Here is a 26,776-nt window from a genome sequence, read left to right on the forward strand (position 1 = left end):
TTTTTTAGACGTTTACCAAATACCACACTTTTATATTTAATGCCTTTTTTATTTTTAACATACATACATACAAGCAAGTAACAAAACAAAAAATATATGCATACTATATATAATTGCGCATATTTTGTATTTACGCTGATTTTGTTTTCAACATTTGACAAACTCGGCCGAGCATGCGCAAATATGTATTACTGCAAATCAATTCTAATATAATGCAACTTTCAATTCATGCAATCATGCGATTCCATCCATTGCAACTTTTCATTACATTTTAGTATTTATTTTATTTTATTAGTCTTTAAGCAATCATTTGTGTTTATTTCATCAATTGATTTCATTCTTTTATGCAGGATTTTTACAACAATTTAGGTTGTAAATATACACATGAACACTGCGCATACATACATAGATACATACATGCAGGTATACATATATACATACATATATACATATATCCATACATACAAACATATATCCATACATATATACATATATCCATACATACATACATATATCCATACATACATACATATGTATACACGAGTAAAATCGTTCATTATAAATATTAATATCTAATTGATAGATAATAGACTAATTTTAAACGCTAGATCCAAAGCAACTTCATTGGAAGAAAAAATAATTTTTTTAAATTATGTATATCTTAAACTCAACTCTTTGCCGCCTTTCGTTTCTCTGTGTTGCTTTTAATTCCCTTTTGTGAATTTATTTTTAAAACCGTTTTTCTCCATCTGGTTCTTTTATTTTGTATTACTCGAACTTTCTTTTCATGAAATCTATTTTGTTTAAAGCGCCTACTTTTGTTTGGCAACTCTAAGCGATATTTAGTGTATATTATATGTTTGTATCTGCTCCGCAGTATAGCGCGCTTGTGCGTTGCGCTCATTTGTGGACTTTGTGGAACTGATTAGACGTTGTCATCACTTGTCAAATTTCTGATTTGTTGTTCTGAAATGCTCATCGGAAAAAATATACTTTTAGTGCAAGCGAAAACTGTGTTGTTTGGTCTTTTCTTTCATTTGTTTGGCCCTTTGAAGAATTCGCATAGTTTGGGTATTGGTAAAAATTGAAATATTGGCAAAATTTTTCTTCACTCATTTGTCGACTTGGATTGTATATGCTCGTAGTTTTATTGTTTCTGGGGCTAATATATTGAATGCAATCGTTGATAGGGAGTTTGACAAAATTTTGGAATTTTTTACGTTGGAGGATTGATAAAATTATGGGTTTGTTAAATGTTGCTGTATGTCCCAAAAATCTTTCAATTATGCGAAAGTGCTTCTTCAGAAGTTTGGGTAGTAAAATTTGGCACTGAAACTGAAGCCATAAAAGGCACAAACCAAAAAGCCGTCGAGATATTTGGTACGCAAAAAAGTTGTATACTCGAATAATAAAAATATTTTTTCTAAAATTAATAGCACCTCGAATTTTGAGCTAGAATTTCCAACCTTAAATTTTTGGTGCACATTGTTTGAGTAAAGAAAATAATATTTTAGTAGCATTGTATTCTCTATTCATTGCATCGTCATTTGTGTCTTTGATGGCGTCAATACCTCTGCTAGCAGTTCCCATGTAAAAAACTGAATGCTATGGCAATTAAATTTGAGCTTGTTTTTGTATTCTTGATTGACGTGCAGCGTGCAGATAGGCTTTCGCCCTCTTCTTATCCCTACACCACCACTCTGCCACTCTTTCCACCATCATCAACACACCTTTATCCTCACCATAATTTCCACCAAAATCTCTTGCCACCTTTGTGAGCGTGTATCTAACCAGCAAAAAGAAAAAACAAAAAACAAAAAACGCAAAATTTAACAATAAGTAAAATTATTGTACATTTTCTAATACATCATTTGAAACCAAAAACAAAGAAACCAAAAATAATCCTTGTACAAAATTTTACAAACGAAAAGAAAAAATCAAAGCGAAATTGTAAAAATTGTACAAAGCAAAATGACCGCTTAAAAATGTGAGTCTTTATGACTTTAGCTATTGAATGTCATAATTGATTGCCTATTTTTCAACGCTTCTTACAGGCAGCAATTCAGTAGCCACGAACACAATCGCAAGAGCAGCAGTTGTGGCATCAGCAATTGCTAACACCAGCAGCAACACCGAGTCGGCAGTTGCAGCAACAACAAGTGCTGCCATATCCGCACCCGCACCCGTCATACGCGTGGTGCACAAGCTGAGCGATCAGTTGTGTGTCAGCAGCACTACAACGGGCAAAAGTAATAGTAATAATAATAATAACAATAACAACGATCTCCCCTCCGTACCGCCAGTGTTGCATTTTATGCAACCCTCACGCAAATTCGAGGGTAAAATACCAAAAATCAGTCAGCAAATCAATTTGCAACACCCAGAACTGATCATAATGCCATCCACATCGAACGCTGCTGCCTCTACGGCTGTTGCCAACACCACCACAACCGCTATAACGGCGTCTAGTCAACAGCAACAGCTCGAACAGGAGCAGCAGCAGCAGCAGTTGCAGCAGCAACAACAACAACAAACAATTGTTTATACAACCATGTTGCCTGCGGCGAGCACTCTGAATGGCATTGCTGCTCAGCAATCAGGGCAGCAGCAAACCCAATACATTACGATACCCGCCTCGTCGGCGTCAAGTGGCAATACTACAGACGGCACTGTCTATCAGCTGCAAAGCGAGATTGTTTGTGATGCGGCGACATATCAGCAACATCAGCAGCAGCAACAACAACAACAGCGTCAACAACAGCAGCATGGGCAGCAGCAGCAGCAACAACAATTGACTGCCCAAAGCATCAACGGCAATACGATTGCGGTGACGTCGTCCGCTGCAGCGCAAGGTAGGTTCTGCCCCACAAAACGTGGCAATGTCGATTTGTTTAGTTATTTGTTGTGTGTAAAATGTTTTTGATTTGATATTAACAACTTTTTGATTTAAATTATTTGTGTGTTTGTATTTGTATTATTTAAATGTAGTTGTCTTTGCTTTTATAACCTTTAATCCTAACTTAATTCACGTTTGGCATTTCTTTGGTTACTAACACTGACAGCTCGCTCATATTATTATATATTTTTTTGTTTTCCCTCCGATTTCAAAGGCAGTTGGTTTTGTGGGAAACTAGGAAAATATGTTTTAACCCTTTTCAAAGCAAATAAATTTTGACTTGGCTCTTCGTTTTGGAAAGATCGAATTGAAATGAAATAACGCTCGTTTGCTGAAAGAACGTCCTAACTCAAAAAATAAAAAATCCGAGCAAAACGGCTTCGAAGATCTCAATTTACTGTGACTCCCTAAATAAAAGTTATTTAATTAATTAACATAAGCGAAAAAAAAAATTAACAGAAGTAGAAAAATAAAAATTAACAGAAATTGAAACATAAGAAAGTAACGGAAATAAAAAAAAAATAAAAAATTATCTGAAGTAGAAAAGTAAAAAATTAACAAAAATAAAGAAAACTAATAAAATAAAAAGTGAACAGAAATAAAAACAAAAATTAACATTAATTAAAAAAAAAAAAAATTAACCAAAAGAGAAAAAAGTTTAGCTAAATAAAAAAAAAATAAAAATTAACAGAAATGAAAAAAACAATAAAAACTAACAGAAATAACTAAATAAAAAATTAACAGAAATAAAAAAAAAATTTACCGAAAGTGGAAAAAAGAATAAAAAGAGAACAGAAATAGAAACAAAAATTAGCAGAAATGGAAAATAAATAAATAAAAAACTAGCAGAAATAAAAAAAATTAATCGAAAGAGAAATTTAAATTTAAAATCAATATTAATTAATAAAAAATAAACAGAAATGAAAACAGTAAAAAGGGATAAAAAGTAGACAGAAATAAAAACCAAAATAGAAAAAAATAAAAATGAACAAATGAAACTTAATTAATAGAAATAGAAGAATAAAAAATGAACAAAAATAAAAACAAAAATTAGCAGAAAATAAAAATAAAAAATTAGCAGGAATAAACAAATTTAAAATTAACCGAAAGGGGGAAAATATTAAAAATTTAAAGTTAAAAAATTAACAGAAATAAAAAAAAAAACAAAATGGAAAAATAAAAAATAGACAGAAATGAAAAAATAAACAGATATAAAAAAAAATTAACAGAATTAAAAAAAAGACTGAAATAAAAAAAAAAAAAAAAATAAAAAATAATGAAATATTAAATAAAAAATTAACGTAAATAAAAGAAATTAAAAACATAAACAAAAATAATCTAAACACGAAAATTTATATGAAAATATTCACACTTCCTGCTCTATAAAACCAACTGTCTTTTATGTGTTTTCATCCATTTATAATTTATTTTGAGTGTTTAATGATTTCGTTTTTATTTCTGAGGCAATATTGCGTACATACTAAAATCGAAATCCACTTAATTTTTGTTCATTCGCTTCCACAAAAAAAATCCAAGCTGCTACTGCAATACTTGCGTTTTCTTCAATATTTCTCAATTCCCTCTACTTTACTAATACGCAAAGTTTTACATATTTTTCCATAAGCTAGAAAAAAAGTTATTTTTTACTACTACTGTTATTAAAATTTGCGCAGTATAGCTAACTTGTTGTTGCTGACATTTTTCACATTTTTGTAGTCTTTCCATATTAAGACCAAAATGAAATGTTGATTAAATTGTTAAAATACTTATTTGTTATGATTCAGTCTAAAAACAAAAACTAAAGCGCAGCCACCCTTAAAAAGAGTTTTCTAACATTTTTCGTATTGTTTCCTGACTCGTAAGTCTAAGTTTAACCATATTTTTTGTTGGCTTTTATTTTTCTTAATGTGAATTTTCGCAAAGACAAATGCAATAATAACAGCTAAAATTGTTTTTACATATTTTTGGTCTCCCTTTCACGCATTTTATATTTCATTTCCTTTCGATTCTTCAAAAAACAAAAAAAAAAATTAAAAAAAAAAAAAAATCAAAATAAAGTTTTAGTCCGACAGCTGATCAGGGCCAGAAATTCGTAAGTTCCTTACAAAACCAATTTGTTCGTAACACATTTTTATCTACAACATAAGCAAAACTGAATCACTGTCACAACTAATATTCTATCCCCACAATTGAGTTTCATTTAATTTTACTCGACTGCATTTTTTTCTGTCGCACTATTATTTTTATGAGCAGCTATACTTGCGCTAATGACTTTAGGATGGTCACTAAAAGTTAAATGTAATTTTCCATCACAATACACAGCGATTTTTTTTTTCTTTTTCCAAACGAAAAAAGGGTTAAGGACTACAAAGAAAATTCTTGTTTTCGAGTAGTTTTTCCGACAGAGAAAAAAGAGATCTGTGTGTTTTCATAAAAATATGTGTACGCCCTCACAAAACATTTTCTAAAAAAATATATTTTTGTTTTTCTACCAAATCTAATACAGTCCTCATTTGAAAACATTTCTTCACTAACTTAAGGCAACGGTTTTTGAGTTAAAACACAATCGAAAACAAACAGCGTAAAAAATAAGTGAACAGAAAACACGCCAAATCGCATATTGAGCAGCAACTTTATAACAAAATTGAAAAAAATGAACATTTATAATATTTTTGAATAAGTTTTTATTTATTGTTATCTCTTTTGAGTTGTCATTGTCTGAAAAAGATAGTTTTTTATGTACACTATTATTACCTTGTTTTATATTTTTTTATTTATTTTACAACTTTAGTTTTAAGTAATTTTTGTAAAACTCTAGTACGATCTTTTGATTTAAGTAGTTTTCGAATTGCCAAACGTTTTTTCTCAGACGATTGCTACCTATACTTCCTCTAGTATTTATCTTTTTTCCTTTTCTATACAAATTTCAATGCAACAAAAGCAATTTACAATCAAACCACTAGTGTTCATTTTGTTTGCCAACAAGCGATGACCAGAAAATATGCAAAGTGTGCCACAGGAAGGCGATTCTGAAGTGATATTAGCGCGGAGTCTCTTGCCACCGGTGAAGCATCTAACCGCCCGTGATGAATTAGAAAGAATTAGAAGAAAAAATGCCCATCAATAATTTCATCTTTTTTGTGATGGAATATAAAATCGAAAGAAATATAAATCGAAAAATTTATAAAGATAAAGAATATAAATCGAAAAATTTATAAAGAATCCTGCAAGATTAAGAAAATGTAACGAAGAGGATGCATTCAAAAAGCACTTTCTTATAATTACTTTTGTAAAATGTCACACTGGACTCCAAATTTTTCAAAAAAATTTGGTATAGGTAGATAATATAGATTCTTTACTCGCATTTTCACCGTCTCAGAAAAAGTTTAAGTAAAAAAATATAAGTCTTGGAAAAATTTCTTGCTCCAGGAAATCCATCTCAGTTCCGCTTATTATGGAATGCAGGAATTGCAGAAAAAATGCGGATTTGCGCCATAACGAAAAACAACTTTCATGCGGAATCACGAAATTTGAAAAATAAAATAGAAATAAAACCAGCATTTCATGTCAAAAAGTAATAAAATTGAAGTAGTAATAGATTTTGTCATGCAAAAAAAAAAAATAAATAAAAAAACCACAATAATAATAAAATACAAGCAATTAAGAAATTTAAATGAATAAAAATTAACAGAAATAAAAACGAAAATTAACAGAAATGAAAAATAAAAAATAAACAGAAATAAAAAATTAATAGAAATAAAAAATTAATAGAAATAAAAAAAATTAACCCAAAGAGAAAAAAATTTAAATTTAAAATGAAGATAAATAAAAAAAAATAAAAATTAACTGAACTAAAAAAAAAATCAACAAATATAAAAAATTAACACAAACAAATCTGTAAAAAATTAACAGAAATAAAGAAATAAATTTTAAAATAAAAAAATTAACCGAAAGAAAAAAAGTTAACTTTAAAATGGAAATAAATATAAAAACAAAATTTAACAGAAATAAAGATATAAATTTTAAAATAAAAAAAATTAACAGAACTAAAAAAGTAACAGAAATAAATAATAAAAAGTAATAATTAAAAAAAAAATAATAATAATAGTAAAAAAAATAATAATAGTAAAAAAATAATAATAATAATACAATATAAAAACAATGGATTTCGAATACATCAATAAACTGCCAAAAAAGTATTAGTTGTACTCTGGAAAATTAGGGGAATTTAAATAAATAGTTGCCACACACAGAGATGCCACATAAAAGAATCGAATGTTGTTATTGTTGTTGAACTAGCATAAACATTCAGCCTAAAAGTGTGGGGAATGCTGCTGTTCGGGTAGACAATTAGAGAGTATTCACACAATAATTCAATTTCAAAAATATTTTGAAAGATATGAACTTAAATAATAGCAAATAATATTTTCCTAAATAAGAAAGGTAAATTTAGTTACTTGTCAGGTCTACGATAGCGGAACTGTAGGGTTTATAGCATAGAGTATAGGACAGTTACTACAGTAGCATACATTTTTATGGACAGTATTTTCCTACCAGGAATTTTAGGCCTCTGAATGAGGTTATCGGAGTCCAATCACAGTACACGAAGAGCTTCAGTTAGCGCGCATGGCCCGAGTTAACCTGACACAATTCGTTCTGAATACTGTAGTATATAAGATTCCTATTTATCCAGAATTGACCCTGACATATAATCGGCGTGTGAGTACATACTCATCCAACACCTTTCTCCCGTTGGGGTCCCACTCTGTTGAATCAGTTCGTTTTCTAAACCTACCCTTAAATTCGGTTGTTATCGACCACTGATGCCTTCGCCGATAAGCTTCGAGATAAGCTTTTACAACCACAACAATAAGGACAACTTGGTGGGGAGGGTTTTAAACTGTTATTATCACCATCATCATAAATTCCTAGAGTTCCAGTGTAGAACATAGGGTCAAAAACTGTTATGATAACAGCAACCAGTGACTACAGAATGCAGTTGATTTTTGGCAACTTTTTTTGTTGATAGTAATGGCTGTTTCTTCCATAGAAAAAAATTTCAGCTTGTATTTGAAATGAAGAAAGCGGCCACTCAGCGAAAAAAAACTGTCATAAATAACCGGTATATTGCAGTCACTTGAAACTTGCACTTTATTAGACTAAAATTCAGTGTGCTATAAAACTGCATATCCAGAAAAATTCTAGAAATTTTAATGAAATTTTTAAAAATGTTCTACAAAATTTGAGACGTGCTGCGTTATATGGTTTTTGCTGTTGTATTAACCGTATTTTTACAAAATCTAGTGGCGTGCTTATAATTTTGAAACGGTGTGTATATGAGAAGAATTAGGAATACGAGTTAATAGTGGTTAGGGCAGGTCTAGGAGCCTAAATAAAAGTTGTTTAAAGTTATAACTTAGCAAAAAAGGATAAGAAAAACATTAATATTAACTACGGCACTAGTTTCATTTGGATTGTAAAAAAGTTGCACGTTGCTATTGAAATTATCTACTATTCTCAAAATTTTACTCTCTTAACGTTTGTTTCTGCAGTTTCACTCACTTTTGAATTATTTCATTTGATACCTTTGCTGTCCTCTTTTTCATATTTACTTTTTAAACGTAAATTCTTTTAATTACTAGTTTGCGCTGTGAAAGCATTGTTGAATACACGATTTTTTATCTAAAATATTAGTTTTACTTCTTGTATTTTTTGTTTTTTTTTTGTTTTGTAAAAACAAAAACATTCAAACAAAAATCGCAAAAACTGGAAACGAAAAAGATTATTTACATTTATACACATTTGAAACCAATTTTTAAAAATTAAGACAATGTGGTCACCACTATTAGTTCGTCCCCTATACTGCTCACCTCCACCACCGCCGCCGCCGTCGCTGCCGCCAACAACAACCAACACCATCAATTCCACCTTCAACCACAACACCACCACCACAATTCTGCTGCTGCCTCCACATCTACATACACCACAACAACAACCACTGCCACACCGCTCACCACCATCAAAACCGAGTATGATGATGAACCGAAGCACATTGTGGTCAACGGCGATGGCACCACCACCACGCTGCAGGCGCAGTCGCAGCCTCAGCCCCAATATCATTACATTACGACGACAGGCGAAGATGGACAAACTCCGACCACAATCGTCTTCGAAAACTACAACGGTGAGGTCAATGGTGGCGGCGCCACGACGATTATTAAATTCGAAGGCGACGACAGTGAGTACCAGGAGTTCCGTGTGATAAAGCATGAAGAGGAGGGTACGAATGGCATAAATAATGATGCCACATCATTGGAACAACAACAGCATCAAACGACGCAGCAGCAGCAGCAAACACAGTTCACTTACAAAACTATAACGAAACACGACGAAGAAATGAATCAAACCATAACTGACACGATTGCGGTGCCCACGAGTGGCGTAGCAGCGATACCGCCACAAAAGCAGAAACGAAAGCGAAAAACGCGCCTAATTTCGCCGGACGAACAGGGCGAGTATTTAGAGCGAATGTCAGTGCGTGGGCTGGACATACAGCGTTACGAACATATCATTGATGGCGTGTCGTACTGTCTGGTGTGCGCCAAGAATGACGTTTTCAAGACCTTCAAGAACAAGTACAGCTTTCAGCGACACGCTTATCTGTTCCACGAGGGAGATAATCGTAAAATTTTCGCCTGTCCCATTTGCCATAAGGAGTTCTCACGCCCCGACAAGATGAAAATGCATAAAAAGGATAAACATGGCGATATGCCGGTACCCGACGGTAATCTTACGCCAGCGGTAACACCAGTGAAACAAGCATCCGATGGGAATTCTGCTAAGCGCTCGCGTTCCACAAGCACGCGCACACCACGCTCGCGAAAGCCGCGTGCCAACATCGTAAACATGCCAACACCCAATAGCAGTAGTAGTGAAGAAAACGCTGTGGAAGCGAAGCGCAAGCGTCTGGCGCAGATTGATAGCGTTTTGGATGTGGTACAGCAACAAGCCTCCGACGCGAATACGTCCCATGAGCAGACGTCTACTGTGAACATACAACTGCAACAGCAATCAAGCGCACAGCAGGCGCCACAGCAAGTACAGGTACAACAACAACAGACGCTACCGCCCATCGATTTGAGTGGCATGATTTTGCCAGGTGGCGCACAGTTAGCGCTGGCCAACCCTGGCGCTACGTCCGCACTTTTGCAGCAGCAACAACGTGCCGTCCACCAACAACAGCAGCAGCAGCAGCAGCAGCCACACACACCGCAGCAACATATCGCATTGGCTGCGCAAACAACACAAGTGCTGCAGCCGTCAGCAACAGCCGCTACTGGCACTAGCGCCGGTGGCACCACACTTATCTATTCTAATCAAATTGATTTGCAGCAGGCGTTGCTGCAGCAACAGTTGCATGGCCAGAGTATTATGATACAGGATCAGGCAGGTAATTTGGTGCCATTGCAGTCGCTGCAGGCGCTAAATGCGACAACCGCGCTAGACGGTACACAAACGATTTACACCACGCAACCCGCGCGTCAGGCGCAGCCACCACAGCAACTGCTGCAGCCGACGCACCAGACCGCGGTAGGTACACCGGCAAGCGCCTATCAGGGCGCGACGCAGCAGCACATACAGCTGCAAGCGTTGCCAAGCGCCTCGCCGCAAGAGACTATCATCACGACAACATCACCTGCTGGCCAATCGCAGCAGCAGCAACAGCAACAGCTAAAAACGGAAACGCAGCAGCATACAAATACAATCGCGACGCAACAACAACAACAGCACTACGAGCTGGAGAATGTCGCTTATCTGTCGTCGACAGCCGCGACCCCTGCACCAACGGACCAACAACAGCAGCAGCAGCAGCAACACCACGTCATCGGCACTGTACAAAGCTATCAGATACTCACGCCGGATGGCTTACAGAGCTACCCCACCGCCACAGCGACAACAACCAAATTGGAGGCAAGCGATCTGGCGGAACTCTGTCCCTACACCTCAATGGCCAACACCACGCCGCATTATACGTTCACAACGCATGCGGGTCATCACGGCGCGACGGCGGACGCGCAGCAGCTGCACCAGCAGGTGACCGGTGTTACTACTAGTCATACCCAACAGCAGCATCAGTTGACGGCGGGTGGAGGAGGCGGTGGCCAGCAGCAGCAGTCACAGCAGCATCATGCGCAGCAACACCACTTCATGGAGTTGAAGAACGATTTGCTCATTAAGAGTGCGGCAGACGCATACGCGTTGGACGCAAGCTCCATGTATCACCTGCCTTTCTCGCCGTCGTCGATGATTAGCACGGTGAACGACGTGAATGCGCCGTCGCTGCTCGAAACCAAAGAAATTAGGTAACAAAAAAGTGTATACGCACATTTCTTTATTATTAGTTATTAGTTTTTTTTGTTTTTGTGTATTTGTACAAGTAATATTTGCAAAGTTTGTAGGAAAATGCAATTGAAGTATATCGTAGAAATTTGAGTATGAAACAACTGATTAATATAACTTTTTTAGACTGTTGTTATTGATTTACAGCGCTGCGATTGCCTGACTGCCTGCCAAAACTATCGCCGGCGTCTGTGCCAACGCTAACAAGAGAAAGAAAGCAAAAATATATTGTACTAAAAGTGTTAGAATTTGTTTCTTGATTTCTCAGTATTCATTTATTATATTACTGTAATGCTAACAAAAAAAAAAATAATAATAATTAAATATATAAATAAAAAAAGTAAAAAGTGCTTTGTATTGTATTCAGATTTATATTAGCAACTGTTTTACATTTTATATAATTTGTTACGTTGATCACTTTTAGTTAAAACAAAGTTGTAATTATTTTTTGTTGTTTTGTTTGTATGGTAATATTGTAAGACTTGAAGAGTATTTATTTTTATCAATGTACAATATAATACAAAACCGTCGAACGCTGTTGAACTTGTGCGGCATCAAATAAATATGTATGTCAATGCGTTGTATTGTTGCTGCCCCCTTTTTCTGCTACTTACACTCTATCACAACACTTTTACTCTCTGCAAATGCTACACTATACTATATAAGTACATAAACAAATATAATATAAAAGTCGGATATACGGTTTTATTTGATATACTGTTTATTTGAAAAGCTTATGCAACGATTGTGTTTCTTATAATAATTATTTTTTTATTTATTTTTTTTTTGTTTTTTTTTTTACTTAAAAATTGCTTGATAGTGAGGCACTCTTGGAATAGAAGAAGTTCCAAAAGATAAATAAGATTTTAAAACTTCAGTGCCCAATCAGCTTAACAGTTTTTTCGATTTTTTTTATCTGCGTTAGTTGGTAAAGTTTTGTTTATATTTGTGATACTCTAGGAACACAGGGCACAGCAAGCTGGCTTTATTGCTCTTTTACTTTTGGGCTGTGTTGACGAAAATGCCGAAAAAGTTTAAATTCGGCGCTTCTTTTCTTGTCTTTGCTTCGAATTTTCGTGTGTATGGAATTTGATGAAACATTGAAATATTCACACGTACTTAAATTATCCCTAACAGCCCCTCTCAAAACTTAAAAAAAAAAAAAAGAAATACAAAAAAAAATTAAATAAAAAAGTTAATTTAAATTAAAAAAAAAAATTTTAATTTAAACATTTTTTTGTATTTTTTTATATTTTTTGTACAAGAAAAATTTTAATAAAAAAGTTAATTTTAATTAAAAAAATTTTTTTAATGCAAACATTTTTTTTTGTATTTAAAAAAATTTTTTTTTTGTATTTTTTAATTATTTTAATTTAATTTTTTTTAATTAATGAAATTAAATTTTTCAATTGAAATTGCGCCGTAGAATGGCGCATGTGAACCTTTTTTATGGCAGCCCGTACTGGGAAGTATGCAATTTTTCGATAGGTTTTGAAGCGTCTTGTTCTAGATATTAGAAGCGAACTCACACACAATCAACCATTTTTTTAATATTCCACATGCATTCGTTTTGACGGTCTTCTATTTATTATAATTTTGGTGCTTTGATTTTATTACTGTAATTGACCGATTGCGGGAACACCTCTATTATGGCATTTATATGAATAACTCTCTAAATTTCCGCTTGAAAATGAATTGTTTCAAAAAAGGTTTGATATTTGCCTTTTGTTAAATCTACTTTTTAATATTTTTAATGATGTTTTGATTGCTTGTGAGTTCAAAATTTTATTAGCTCATCGTGTTTAAAAACTCTTTTTTTTTATCAGAAAATTACTTTTTTCTTTTTTTGTTTTTTGAAAAAACTAGCTTATCAGAAAATCTCTATTGTTTGAAAAATATGTAACCCCTGTTTTGGGCAAAAGATCCAAATTCTTTAAGGAGTTTATTACTTTTTTGCGAAAGCTTCCTTTTAGTGTTGGTTGGCATTGAAAAGAAAAAGTGTGATATATTTATTTTATTTTTTTTGTGATTTATTTTTATTTGCATCTATTGCAGCAATTATTTAGTAAAATAATATCTAAAACTTTATTGCCATTTTTATTAACAACAATGTTTTAATAATTTTACTAATTTTTTAACTCAATTTTATTATTCGATGCGGACATATTTTATTTTATTTGGAATGTAGATTTTTGATTCAGTTTTAATTTTTACTTTCTGCAAGTTTTAGTTTGTTATTGGCATTCCTTTCGTATTGTAACACGATAAGTTGAGTTTTGCTTTTTTTTAAATTATAAATTAAAAAATTTACATTTAAAAAGTTGCAATTAAAATTTTTTAGTTTTTAGTGGTGCACTGCTTTTCGTACTGTAGCACGAACGTTGAGTTGTTTTTTTTTTGCTCTTTTTTTGTTTTGTTTTTATGGTTTGATTGCTCTTTTTTAGTTTGTTTTTTCTGTTTTTTTTCCTTCTCTTTTTGTTTTTGCTAATATAGTATTTTTGCAGATTATGTAATTCGCTTCAGCGTGAATTTCATTGCAGTTTCCAGAAAATTTCAATGAAATTCGTTCGGCAGTCTATTGTAGAGCCTGCCCGTTTACATATATTTTCGTTATTTATTTTTATTTTTATTTTTATTTTTGGGCTTTATTATTTTTAACATTTCTTAATCGCTTAAACTTTTGCCGTCAAAAAGTAGTTAATGAAACGTTAATAAATAAGCAACTTACCAAATAAGTTTGCATAACTAAAAAATACTATCGATAAAGCACCAAAAACGTTGCATATTTCTAAGCGCGCAATTAATTTACTTTGGCGATTAGGATTTTGCGATAGCAGCGACCAACTATTCTGCTGGTTGTTGTGCGTTGAATATTTTAATTTTTTATTAAATTTTTTAGTCGCTAACTCCTCGTTTAGTCATTCGAATTTGCTAAAAATGAGTTTTAAAAAATATTTATGTATGTTTGTACCTGTAGTTGTATGTACTTGCGCATACTTGTTGAGTTACTTTGACTTTTTTATGTTAAATTCATTTGATGCAAATTTAATTTCCATATATTATGAAACACAACTTTTGTTAAAACAATTAATTTAATTGATTTTTTTTTGTTTTCTTCTCTTTTTCTTGTTTTCGTTTTCTTTGTTGTTATATAAAAATATGTAACTATGCATAATGACCGATTTCTACAACTCATTCACGACTGCGATCAATCAACCGAAAAACATGTCCAACTCACGCGCTCACCCACACAAACACACACACACACATGTATATATACGCAACTGAATAAATATAAAAAAAAAATGAATTGAATTCGCAGTTACGATATCACCGAGGCGGTTCTGTTAGCACTGTAATAAATAAATCGTACTCTGTAAGTGCTGCAAAGGACGAATTATCAAGAAAAAATAAAAAAGGAAAGGAATTATGACAGGTTGATATTTTTTGCAAGCATATCTTACATGCAAATATATTACAATTACTAAAGACGTTATGCACTCACAAAAAACATAAACAACAAAAAAAAAAAAACGCTAGTGTGCGTACCTCGCATCATAGAGCCGCCGCACGCTAAAATATCGATAACGCCCATCGATTAACATATAATATTTATTTATATTAAACTTATTTTCGCATTCTTGCCAACATTTGCTGCATACTACTACTATCAATAAAAAGTTTTACCAAAGGTATGTCTTTTCATTTCAAAAATTAATTAAGTTTTTTGTTTTCGTATCTTTTTCGTGTTAACGCTTGTAGTTGATGACGTCTTCCAACCAGTTGATCCCGTTTTTGTCTTGTTTGCTCTAGGATTTTCCATGTTACCTTTGGCTGAAAATGTGTATTGGGATGTTCAAGTTCGAGTACTGTAACTTAGGATATTTGTGTTTTTTACGATTTATGCAAGGCTGCAGAAAGTGTGCAAGACGAGAGCTCAGCTGGCGTCGAATCGAGTTTCGAAACGCATTAAATGAAGTAACGGATGAAGCAATTTAATCAAGTTTCAATCGCAAGTTGCTTTTGCTGGAGTGAGTCAATCGAGGAAAAAGTTGCTATAAGCTCGATTTGTTTCTTTTTTTCGTAGATTTTCTCCTATATTTGGGTGTATTAGAGATAGGGCCTCACTTGCTTCTGAATTGCGGGAATCCCTTTTAAGAACCGTGTTTTGCTTTTTGAATTCCGATCTCTAAATTCGTATGGTGTATTTATCGAACGAATTCTGCCTCGCTAAAAACTGTCATCTCTCCACGTTTGTAATGTAAAATTGCTAGAACTTTTTTGATCCGAATACTTAATTCTTAATTCCTAATTCTTAACCTTTTCTGCAATTTAGATATAAATTCCTCGTATTTATGTATGTATGGATGTCCGCCTGCTTTTAGCCTATTCGTTCTAATAAATTTTGGTTATAACTGATTTTCTAATGTTTTAACCGTTTTTCTGGATAGCGCAAAAAGTTTTTGATTGTCTCTTCCGCGTTTCTATTCAATCTAGGGATTATTGAACGCTTCTGCTGTGTTTAAATTTTCGGGATTAAATCGAAACTATTTTTATTATAGTATATTCGATGGAAATTTGTTTTCTTTATTTTATTGGCATTTTTATACGTTACTAATTTACTTGAATAGCCTTAATATTACGCCCACATTACACAATTTTTTAACTTTTTTATTTTTATTCTTTATTTATTTCATTAAAATCCAACAATTCATACTAAGGAATGCGCATTTATCATTTACACACTCACCCGTGCAAAACATTTTCTGTTTTGCTTGTATGTATGTATGTTTGTATGACATAAAATTATTAAACGCATTAAAAACATGAAACCAAATTTGATTAACACTAAAAGTTTTTAAAATTAAAGCAATTTTTTGTTTTTTTTTTTTTGAAATTTGAAATATTTTAGTTTTTTTTACGCTTTGGTAAACAAAAAATATAAAAAGATTTAAGTTTTACGGCGTTAAGGTAAACAAAGCATAAATTGCTCTGTTTTTTGTTTTTAAACAAAAGAATTTAAATATACCTAAATAACACCGGAAATACAAAATCCTTTCATTAAATTTTTTTTTGTTTCTTGCATCATACTCTTCCTTTTGAACTAATAAATTTTAATATTATGTTATCATTTATTGTTCAACTGACCCAAAGTGTAGAAAAAAAATATTTTTAAAAATAATAAGTTAAGAGTTTATTAAATTTATTTGTGTTTTATGTTCCTATATCTACAATAAACCGATTGCTTTTATCATCCAACACTTGCAAATCATAGAAACTGGGGCTGAGAAGTTGATCAATCTACACATAAAGTATTTGAAAAAAAATGTCTTGCAAATAATTTAGGGCAATGATGGCTGAAATTTTTATTAAACTTTTCTGGTATTTAGCATACAAAAGAATATCAAAAGTAGAAAAAAATATATATTTAAGAAAAAATAAAAAAATATATTTAAAAATAAAATTGATTTATTCATCAGAAAAATTAAAAAAATATATCTTATCTAAAATAAGTGGTTGCATTAGAGTGTATAATTCCATTCGATAAAAAAAAATTAATGTTTTAAAATGAAAAATTTTTTTTTCCATGAAATCATTCTGTTAATTGAATCCGAAACTAATACAAAGTAAGATGAATCGCGTAATTTATGTATTCAAACTCATTCAATCGATAAAATTTTTTGAAAACATAATCGTGTTTTAAGTATAATCTATTTAAAATAAACTGCAGCAATTCTTATTATTTAAGGTAAAATATAAATTAGCGATGTATGCAGGTGAAAAGTAATTGTAGCCTTTTTTTGCCCACGATTAATGTTTTTTTTTATTAATTAAAGCAAAATTATATCTTTAATTTTATTTTCTTTAAAAACAGAAATAAGTTCACAGTTAATCTAAATTGAGATAAATGAAATGATTTCGTCACTTATTCAAATATTATAATAGTTATTAATTCGAGTTAAGCTATAATCGATAAATAATAGTTATTAATGCGAGCAATATTATAATCGATAATCGTCAGTTTGAGTTAACCAATAATCGATATATAATAATAATCGATAACAACTCATTCGACTAAATTTTTAATCGATAAATAATAATAATCGATAATTCATCGTTCCATTAAATGTGTAATCGTTAAATAATAATAATAATCGATAATTCATCGTTCGATTAAATTTGTAATCGTTAAATAATAATCGACAATTATCAATTCGAATTGAGTTACAATCGATAAATAATAATAATACAAATCGATCATTGGGCAAATGTATACTCGGTAAATAATAATAATATTATCAATTTTAGTTATAATCGGTAAATAATAATAATCAATAATATTTATATTAAGAATTATAATTACTAATTATTAATTATAATAATTATTATATTATATATAATTGATAAATAATAACTATAATAATCGATAATTAATAATTCGGGTAAAGTTGTAATCGGTAAATAATAATAATCGATAATTATTAATTCGTGTTAAGTTATAATCGATAAATAATAATAATAAAGATTAATAATTAATAGTTTATAATTGATAACTAACAATAATAATCAAAAATTATCAATTGGAGTAAAGTTCTAATCGGTAAATATAATAAAAAAAATAAAAGGAAGTAAATTTCCAATCGGTAAATAATAAGAATCGATAAGTAATAATCTGAGTAAATTCACAATCGATAAATAATAATAGCAATCAATAGTGATTAATTCGAGTAAAGTTGTAATCGATAATTAATAATAATCGATAAATAATAATAATAATCGATAATTAATAATAATAATCGATAATTAAAAACTCGGAAGATTTATAATTTTTTCTAAAGCTGCTAAGCTTTAATAAGTTGCTATAACAACAATAACAAAAACATCTATAATTTTTGCAAATAGAATAGACAAATAATGAAGCGTGTAAAGCTCAAAAACAGATTTGCATCAGTTAAATTGTTTTTTATTTAATGAATTTTTCTAAAACAAAATTAATTGATGATTAATTTTGCGCCACCTTGTGCAATGTAAGTTAGATTTTTGTTACATTTTCTTTAAAATACACAAAAACGTATTATAAATATATAAATATAAACATAAATATATGTAAGTGTAATTGTGCAAAATAAATAGGAACATTTTTCTCTTTAATATTAAATTTATTCTAAGAAAAGCGGTCACATTAACTTATAAAATAAGGCTGACAATAATTACTTGAAATGCCATTCAAAATTAAAATGCATCATTTTAAGTAATCGGTCATTCGATCAAACGCACAGCAAGCAGCCCCAGTTTGAAAGCATCCCTGTCCCATTTCTCCACCAATATGTAAATTCTAGTTATAAGATTTTATTTTATTTTTCTTAGAATGAAATTGAAATGACTTAAGGAAAACTAATTTATTTTTATTGTCTTTTTTCTAATTTTTTACATGATGATTAATTTCTACGCCTGTGTTTATATTGTGTCTGTATGTCTACTTCTTGTGTTTTGTGTCTACGAAAAACGAATCGAATAGGTTTTTCTAAAAATCAACCAGTTAGCGATACCAACAACCAGAATAAACAAAACAAACAGAACAGCAACAACAACAACAATGACAATCATAATCCTCTCATTAACAACACAAATTCTCCCTTCCAACAACCAACACCACCACTACCACCACCACCACCCCCAGTAAAACGCAAAGTTGGCAGACCACGAAAATATCCAGCAAATACACAAAATCCACTACAGACCTCTTCTAAGTCAAAACCCGGTAGAAAACCAAAAACAGCATCTGCACAAACACCAGCAACTACTCCCAGACCTTCAACAACATCATTAACATCACCAATACCATCATTGCTTGCATCTCCCACTATCAGTGATAACGCCATCCATCATTTCAGCAGCACCACAGCAGCACACTCATTATCAACGACAGCAACTACAACAACTACAAATACAGGGTTTATCAACGATAATACACAAACCAAGACCGCCACACAAGCCATACACAACAGCACACTACCAACAACAATAACTACACCTATTACACAGCCACAATGTAGCAACAGCAACAACAATGCAGCAACAAGTTGGCCTCCAACACCTCCACCATCATCGACGTCAGTGCCCATCAACATGGGTATTGTTGGTGGTGGTGGTGGTGGTGGTGGTGGGGGTCCCTTTGGTGACAAGCACAACAGCAAGAGTCAAATGGGCGCAGTCACCAGCACAGGCAATGGCGGCGTTAAATACAACATCAACAACAACAACAATATGACGAATAGTTTCGTTGATGAATTTACTGATTTTGTTTTGAATGATCGCTATGGCGGTAAACTAACCACTACAAATTGCTTTTCCCACTTTCAAATACCATCATCACTCCTACCAATCAAAACAAACGAACGCTCCACGCGACATAGGACTATCGTTGGAGGTGAGCCGGGCAGCACGATCATTCGAAATGGCAACAATACGGTCATCACCGCCACTAACAGCAATAATAACAAGAAGTCGTCGTTGCAGTCGCGCACAGTGCAATTGCTAGTGACGCGGCGTCCCATCATCACAAGTGCCAGCAATAACAACACGCAAATCGTTGCCGCCAACACCAGCGCGGCCGCCACACAAACGGCTACCATAGTCGCACCCGGTGTACTAAAAATCACATCGGCACATACGAACCCGAACAGCAACAACCACATTATCCAAACTGCTTCTGGTACGGAGACGGTCGTTATTGAGGAGGAAGACGATGAGCTGCTTTCAGCTTCGGCGGGATCGAGTGGTGATGATGGCTCAACGTCGCCCGGCGCGCTTGCCATGTCAGCGACAACGGCACAAATATTACGTAAGTTCCGTATACCCAAGGGCACCGCATTGACGGCGAAAGTGAGCAGCGTTGAAGCGGTAGCTAACGCGTCGGAAACTCTGATCTGCAGCGCATCGACATCACCAGCACCATCGCCAATACATTCCACTACCTGTTCGCCTGCACCGTCGGCTGCAACACCGAACTCCGTAGATCTGGTTGAGGAAGTGATCGAGACAGATGAGAATTCGACGTGTCATTCAAATGAAGCGCTAATGCCAGCCGACACCACCACCGCAACAGCTGACACTATAACCGAATGCGATACGGAAGCAGTACAGGGCGCTGATACCAACACCACTACCACCACAGTTTTAGTGCCAGCTGGCAGTGATGGCGGCCCAGTGACAGCAACTACCGCCACAGCGTTACCACAAATCCAGCTGCAAACAGTGCAACCGAATGGCACGGTAACCTGCATCAATTTGCCGCCTAATACGATTCTACTCACCGCGCCGGATGGTTCAACTATACTTGCCACAGCGACGCCGCAACAGCTCAGCAAACTTACACATCCACAGCAGCAGCAGCAACAACAACAAATCATATCGATGCAAGATTGGAATGGCGGTGGCGCTGGCGGGGGTAGTAGCACCACTGTTGATGGCAATACAGCAACTGTGCTGCAAGCTGTGCAAACTGCAGCCTCACATCATCACCAAGCAGCTACGGCAACACAAACACTGCTACTCACCGCCGATGGCACCGCAATACCACTTATACAGGCAGCACCAAGCGTTGCCACCAGCGCCACTGGCACAACGACGAATTCGGCGGCGGCAGCAGCAGCGGCCGCAGCGCAAATCGTAGCCGCTCAACAAGCTGAAGCGCTGAAGGCTCAAGTGTTGGCGTAGGGTTTGGCCGGTGGCCAATTGGGGCGATTTTTGAACAATGCAACAATTTTACCCACGACTTACTTTTTCTAAAGAAAGCCAACAACAAGGTAATATGGATATGTGTGAGTGTATGAGTATTTTTAAATTTCGCTTTTTATATATACATACAAATGTAGTTGAAATTTTGTGTACGAGTATGTGTTATTTGAATTCATTTCAAGTATTTGTAAGTATTATATTTATCAGTGAAATTCGTCTAATTGTGTAACTTGAATTTTGTCTTTTACAAGAATTTTTTTTTTAAGTGAGTTAACGTAAACTTTTTGTTCTGCAAGAATCTAAAATCAATAACTGCACATACGAATCAAGAATCGCTCCAATTAGCCGCAGAGTCAGCAATAAATAAAAAAAATATATTAATAAAGAGCGAAATGCCACGCCTAGAGATGAAACTGCTCAGTATTTGACTATTCATAAGGAAAAAGTTATTTAGTTGAATATGCTGGTCGCGTTTTCCGAAGTCCTTTCAAATATTTGATAATTTCGTTGTGTGAAAAATAAAAATGAGTGGTCTTTTAAAAATCTGATAATTTATTGATTTTCTTTACGAAAATATATGCAAAATACCTTAATAAAAAACGAAACCTACTAGACTAGATTTTCTTATTTTTGACCCGAAAACTGTTAAAAATCTATGATAAGTTCGATATTATACTGTATTAAACCTGTTGTTGTTGCAGCAGCATAAACATTCCCCATACTTACATACCGGGGATGCTGCTGGAGTGACAGTCCTTGGCCGGATATAAATCCGGGTCGTTTCGGTAACGTAGAACCGACTGTCGTGGAAACCTATTTCTAGGCGCACAACAAATAATTATTTTTTATTCATAACCAATAGCCCTGGTAGCTAGTGCTGTAAACATATTAATTTACAATTTTAATTATAATTTAATAAATAAATAATAATAATAGGTCTATGGATAAGTTCGTGCGGTTTTACAACAGATGGCGTAACTTGATTATTATTCCATCGATCCACATTTCCAAACATTCATTGGAGAGCTACTGTCGTAAGGCACAAACGTCAGTATAAGTTTTTTATTTGAAGCGTAAACAACAATATTTTTACCACACTTGAAAATGTCGAATTTCGTGCCAAATAATGTGTTTTTGCGGGGAATTCTTCTTCATTATTTTAATATGAAGAAAAAAGCAGCCGAAAGTCATCGTATCTTGGTGGAAGTTTATGGTGAGCATGCTCTAGCTGAGCGAACGTGCCAGAAGTGGTTTGCACGCTTTAAAAGTGGTGATTTTGGCCGCGCCGCCAAAGTTCATGGATACCGAATTGGAGGAATTGCTCGATCAAGATCCGGCTCAAACGCAAGAAGAGGTTGCAAAAACTTTGGGAGTTGATCAATCAACCATTTCCAAACGTTTAAAAGCCATGGGAATGATCCGAAATTCAAATTTTGAAAAAAAACCGCACGAACTTATTCATAGACCTATTAATATTTTTGATTCAACTAACCCAAAACTATTCTAAATTTACATTGGAAATCAAAGCTAGTAGCAAATTTAGTTTAAAAAATTGCAATAAACTAACAAGTCGAATTTAAAAATAGTTTGTTAAATATTTTGTCATTAGAGAACGGCCGAACTTCGACTTCGGCTACGGCTATGTTCGGTTCAATCGGAAAGTTCAATCCGGTTTCGGTTCGGCTTCGGCAAAGAAATAAGCCGAACTTTGGCCGAACACTTCTTTAATATCTTCTTTTTTTTTGCAAAAATTCTATGCACTTTTAGTTTCTGTAAAATTTTCTAAATACGGGTAACGCGAGATCCACATTTTTAATCGACAAAAATTGAAATTGCTTTGAAATATCTATCTATCTGACTGCTCCTCTATCGAGTGTGTCTAATAATCAATTGTTCAGTGCTGCAGGTCACCTCTTTGGTTCGACTTTGGTATTTGGTCCATTTTGCACCCGGGTCGACTTTGGCGGTGAATTTAATATATTTCTATTATAGCTAATAACTTAAGCTTCCAGGTAGTTTTCCTAAAAAATAATTTTTTATTGGTTTATGGATATAACCCTTTGAAAAACATCCTCGACAAGGACGAAAAAAGGCCAGATCCGGGTGCCCAACCGAAGGTTTTAAAAAAGATGTCCAACGCAGAGTTAAAAATCGATGTTAGCTCGTTCTCTGTTTGTCATATTTTCGTATCTCAAGCAATTATATAGTACCCGGGACTAAATTTAAAGTCGACTTTCTTATCACCACAAATACGCTTCAAATTAAAGTTGGTTCAATGGAAAGCAAAATTTATTTATTGTAATTTTTTCACTCAGAATTTCGGCAAGTAATCTTTGCTTGATAAATACAAAGATATCAATCCTAAAATTTTTTTTTTTAATTCTTTATGAAATTGCTGAAAAGCTCCTTCATAAAATCTAAAAAACAATTTGCAAAAGCTCATTAATTGGTTTTAATTTTAATTTCAAAACTTTAACAATCAAATATTAAAAATTTTGTGAATGCCTTTTTTATTTATTTTTTTATATTAAATTCCAAGTTATTTCAAGAAATCATTAGTGCATGCTTTTGAGGTTATGCAGTCCATAACGGTAACCTAATAGACCTAACAGACGCGAGCGCTCATCCTGGGCCTACCGTTAGATAAGTAAGACGAAGACGACCGGTAATCTACTCTACACTGACAGTATACTGTTACAACAACAACAACTACCATGCTGCCGACGCAAGCTAATATTCGTCGAAGTCTTGACATGTCATCAATGTTGTCTAAACTTTTTAGGAAGTAATTTAGGTTGTGACAATAATAACAACAACGATTTTCGTTAATTTTTATGAAACTATAATTTATAATATATAAATAAAATTCGATGTAAATTAATTTAATTTTGTCGAAAATTGCATAACCTCATTTTTTAAAAAATTTGTGTAGTGAAAAAAATATGTGCAAGCAATTTATTTCACAGTTATCTAAAGTAAATGAAATCTCTTTGCAAGCATATTTTCATAATAATAATTTTTTTAACATAGTTTTTTTTGCAGTATGAAAATTTATTATCATTTTATGCCTTCTTTACAAGAGTTTTTACTACTATAAGGACTATATGGCATCACCATGGACGATTTTGATTCTTTGTCCAAGTGGGTCTCCCGCATGGGCAGCCATTTATCTTAATCTAACCTAATGTCGGGTGTTTTTTTAAGAGCGTAAGAACTTAAAATGATAACACTCAACAGAAATTGAGTTGTTGAAATGAATTTTGTTTTCATTTTAGACAATTTTATGGCATTTATTTTTTGAGTATGGCATCCGGCATATGTTCGCCGCGGCCGCGAGTTACATGATCCATGCGAGCAGTCCAATGTTTGACTACTATTTCCAATAAATGCGAATAATAAATCCAAATGAGCACAATCAGTAAAAATACTAAACAAACAATCGTCATTTGGCTTCAATTCTTGCACAAATTGTATTTCAGAGGCACGTAAGCCAAGATCCTTAGGTAAAACTTTCCACGTAGTCGAAGGCCACTGACCTGCGAACGACGATGAATCGAAATTTCGGCGTTGCTGTTGTAGCAGCCAATACATTTCCCCTACATGTACGGGGTATGCTGCTGGATATAAATGTGGCCCGCATATAAACCGTGTCGTTCCGGTAACGTAGCACCGACTGTCGTGGAATTTCGAAGAGATTTGTTTTTTAAGTAAATTTCCACAATTTGGAAGCGCTGTTTTGAAGTTAAACGAGTCAAACCTTACAAAACAGAAATGTCAATATAGTTTTCGATATTGATAGTTCTCATGCGGCTAAAAAAACACCCTCTTTAAAGACTACTTAGTACTAAACCTTTTGTAAAAAATTGCATTAATCTATGTAGCTCATAATTACTGATTTTTGTTTTTTTATTGTGTTTTTTTGTTTTTCTTTTTAGACGCCAATTTAATTTTGAGATTATCCAACTTATTGAGAGAAAATTTGTATTGCTTGTTTTCACTTCGATAGTCGCGAGATTTTTAAGTAGTACCTACAAATTTTTAAGTTTTTCCAAGCAATAATAAAGAATAATAAAGGAAAAAAATAAGTAATAATAAAGGAAAGTTGATAAGAAAAAAATACAGTACTGGGATTCATAATTAAGTGCAAATAATCATGCATCACGACCATCGGTTCTACGTAACCGGAACGACCCGGATTTACATTCGGCCAAGAACTGTCACCTCAGCAGCATTTCCCGTATATGTATGGGGAATATTTATGCTGTTAAAACAACAACAACATTTGCAAACTAAAGGGTGATTTTTTAAGAGCTATAGCAAAATTAAAAAAAAAAAAAGTCAAGCTCTTGCATTTTGGGCAAAAAAAGTGGGATATCATTTCACGGTAGCGCTCACCATTCACAGTTACGTTACGATTCGCAGCATCTTTGAAGAAGTACGGTCCAATGATACCTCCAGCCCATAAACCGCACCAAACTGTGACCTTTTCTGGATGCATTGGTAGCTCTTGCAATTCTTCTGGCTGATCTTCACTCCAAAATCGACAATTCTGCTTATTTACGTACCCATTGATTCAAAAATGAGCTTCGTCGCTGAACACAATTTTTCCGTTAAAAAAGTGGATCTTAAACTTTCTTAACAGAACACGCATTTTTTTAATAAAATTCAATGATTTGCAAGCGTTGTTCGTTTGTAAGACGATTCATGGTTAAATTATAGACCAAACTGAAGATGTTTGACAATGAAACAAAACACGAAACGTGCGTCAGCTGTTTAAACCAACTGTTTAAAAATATAATAGCTAAAAAGTCACCCGTTATATAATTACATATAAATATGCACATTTAATTGTTCTATTGCCATGGCAATTTGCACATGCCATGGAGCCAGGTTATTGCCATTAATTGTGAGCTGCCCTAAAATCTTCAAAGAAGTACGTCCAGCTATTTTACGAACAAAATAAATTAACACAATTTTATAAATTATTATATATTGAAATTTTTAATTATAATTATATAATTGTACAGTAAATATGTAGTTATCATTAAAAACAAATTCGAAATTCGTGACCAGCATACAGCTCTGAATTAATTAACTCAAACACGCACTGTAACGTATTTTTAAATTGTTTGGTAGCGAAAGTGGTCCAAATTAATTATCAATCCTAAGCTAATAGTTTTTAGGAAGTTATGTAAAAATTCGTTTGCCATAATGTAATGAAAAATTTAATCTACTAAATGCCGACAATGTATATAAAAATGGACATGAAGATGACCCAAAAATCAACTAACCAAAAAAATACGAAATGTTTATACGATCCAGATGTGAGCGGAAAACGAAGAACTAAATCATACTCGTTGCGTAAAATACTACAAAGAGAAATGAAAGAGATGTAGCTCTATTCATTCTACCATATGATTACTATCAATATGTATGTATGTATGTGTGATTGGTATCCGAGTATAAAATAATATAAAGAAAAAATGCAATTAAACGAAATTTAGTTTTTCATAAGCCATAGAAAGCGATTAAATATGGAGAATTTATACCAGTTGCTAAAATACAACAAAAACTAAGAGTTATACCGTTATATTATTAATAAGTGCATACACTAAACGCCACTTTTCTAAAACTGTTATATAATAATTTCCATTTGTTCAGAAATTCTATTTATATGAAAATGTATGTACAATACATACATGTGTTGAGTTATGTGTGTGTGTGCATTTTTGTAAATGT

The 26,776-nt window shown here is 33.2% G+C and overlaps 2 protein-coding genes across 4 annotated transcripts in view; both read left to right on the forward strand.

Moving 5' to 3' along the window:
• LOC129246493 (uncharacterized) overlaps window positions 1-14,732 on the forward strand; it is a 68,560-nt gene extending 53,828 nt beyond the window's left edge. For all 3 annotated transcript variants that reach the window (XM_054885357.1, XM_054885359.1, XM_054885358.1), the window contains 3 exons: window positions 2,055-2,852; window positions 8,724-11,259; window positions 14,619-14,732. In XM_054885357.1, coding sequence (XP_054741332.1) covers window positions 2,055-2,852; window positions 8,724-11,259; window positions 14,619-14,655 — 3,371 coding nt within the window. In that variant the 3' untranslated portion in view covers window positions 14,656-14,732. The remainder of the gene's footprint in view (window positions 1-2,054; window positions 2,853-8,723; window positions 11,260-14,618) is intronic.
• On the forward strand, window positions 14,659-21,958 carry LOC129246494 (mucin-2). Its single transcript, XM_054885361.1, has 2 exons — window positions 14,659-14,732; window positions 18,816-21,958. Exons 1-2 carry the CDS (start codon window positions 14,726-14,728, stop codon window positions 21,014-21,016), a joined length of 2,208 nt encoding a protein of 735 aa, XP_054741336.1. The 5' UTR covers window positions 14,659-14,725; the 3' UTR covers window positions 21,017-21,958.
• The last annotated feature ends 4,818 nt before the right edge of the window (window positions 21,959-26,776 follow it).

This window comes from Anastrepha obliqua, chromosome 4, assembly GCF_027943255.1.
Source record: "Anastrepha obliqua isolate idAnaObli1 chromosome 4, idAnaObli1_1.0, whole genome shotgun sequence".
NCBI classification, from domain to species: Eukaryota; Metazoa; Arthropoda; class Insecta; order Diptera; family Tephritidae; genus Anastrepha; species Anastrepha obliqua.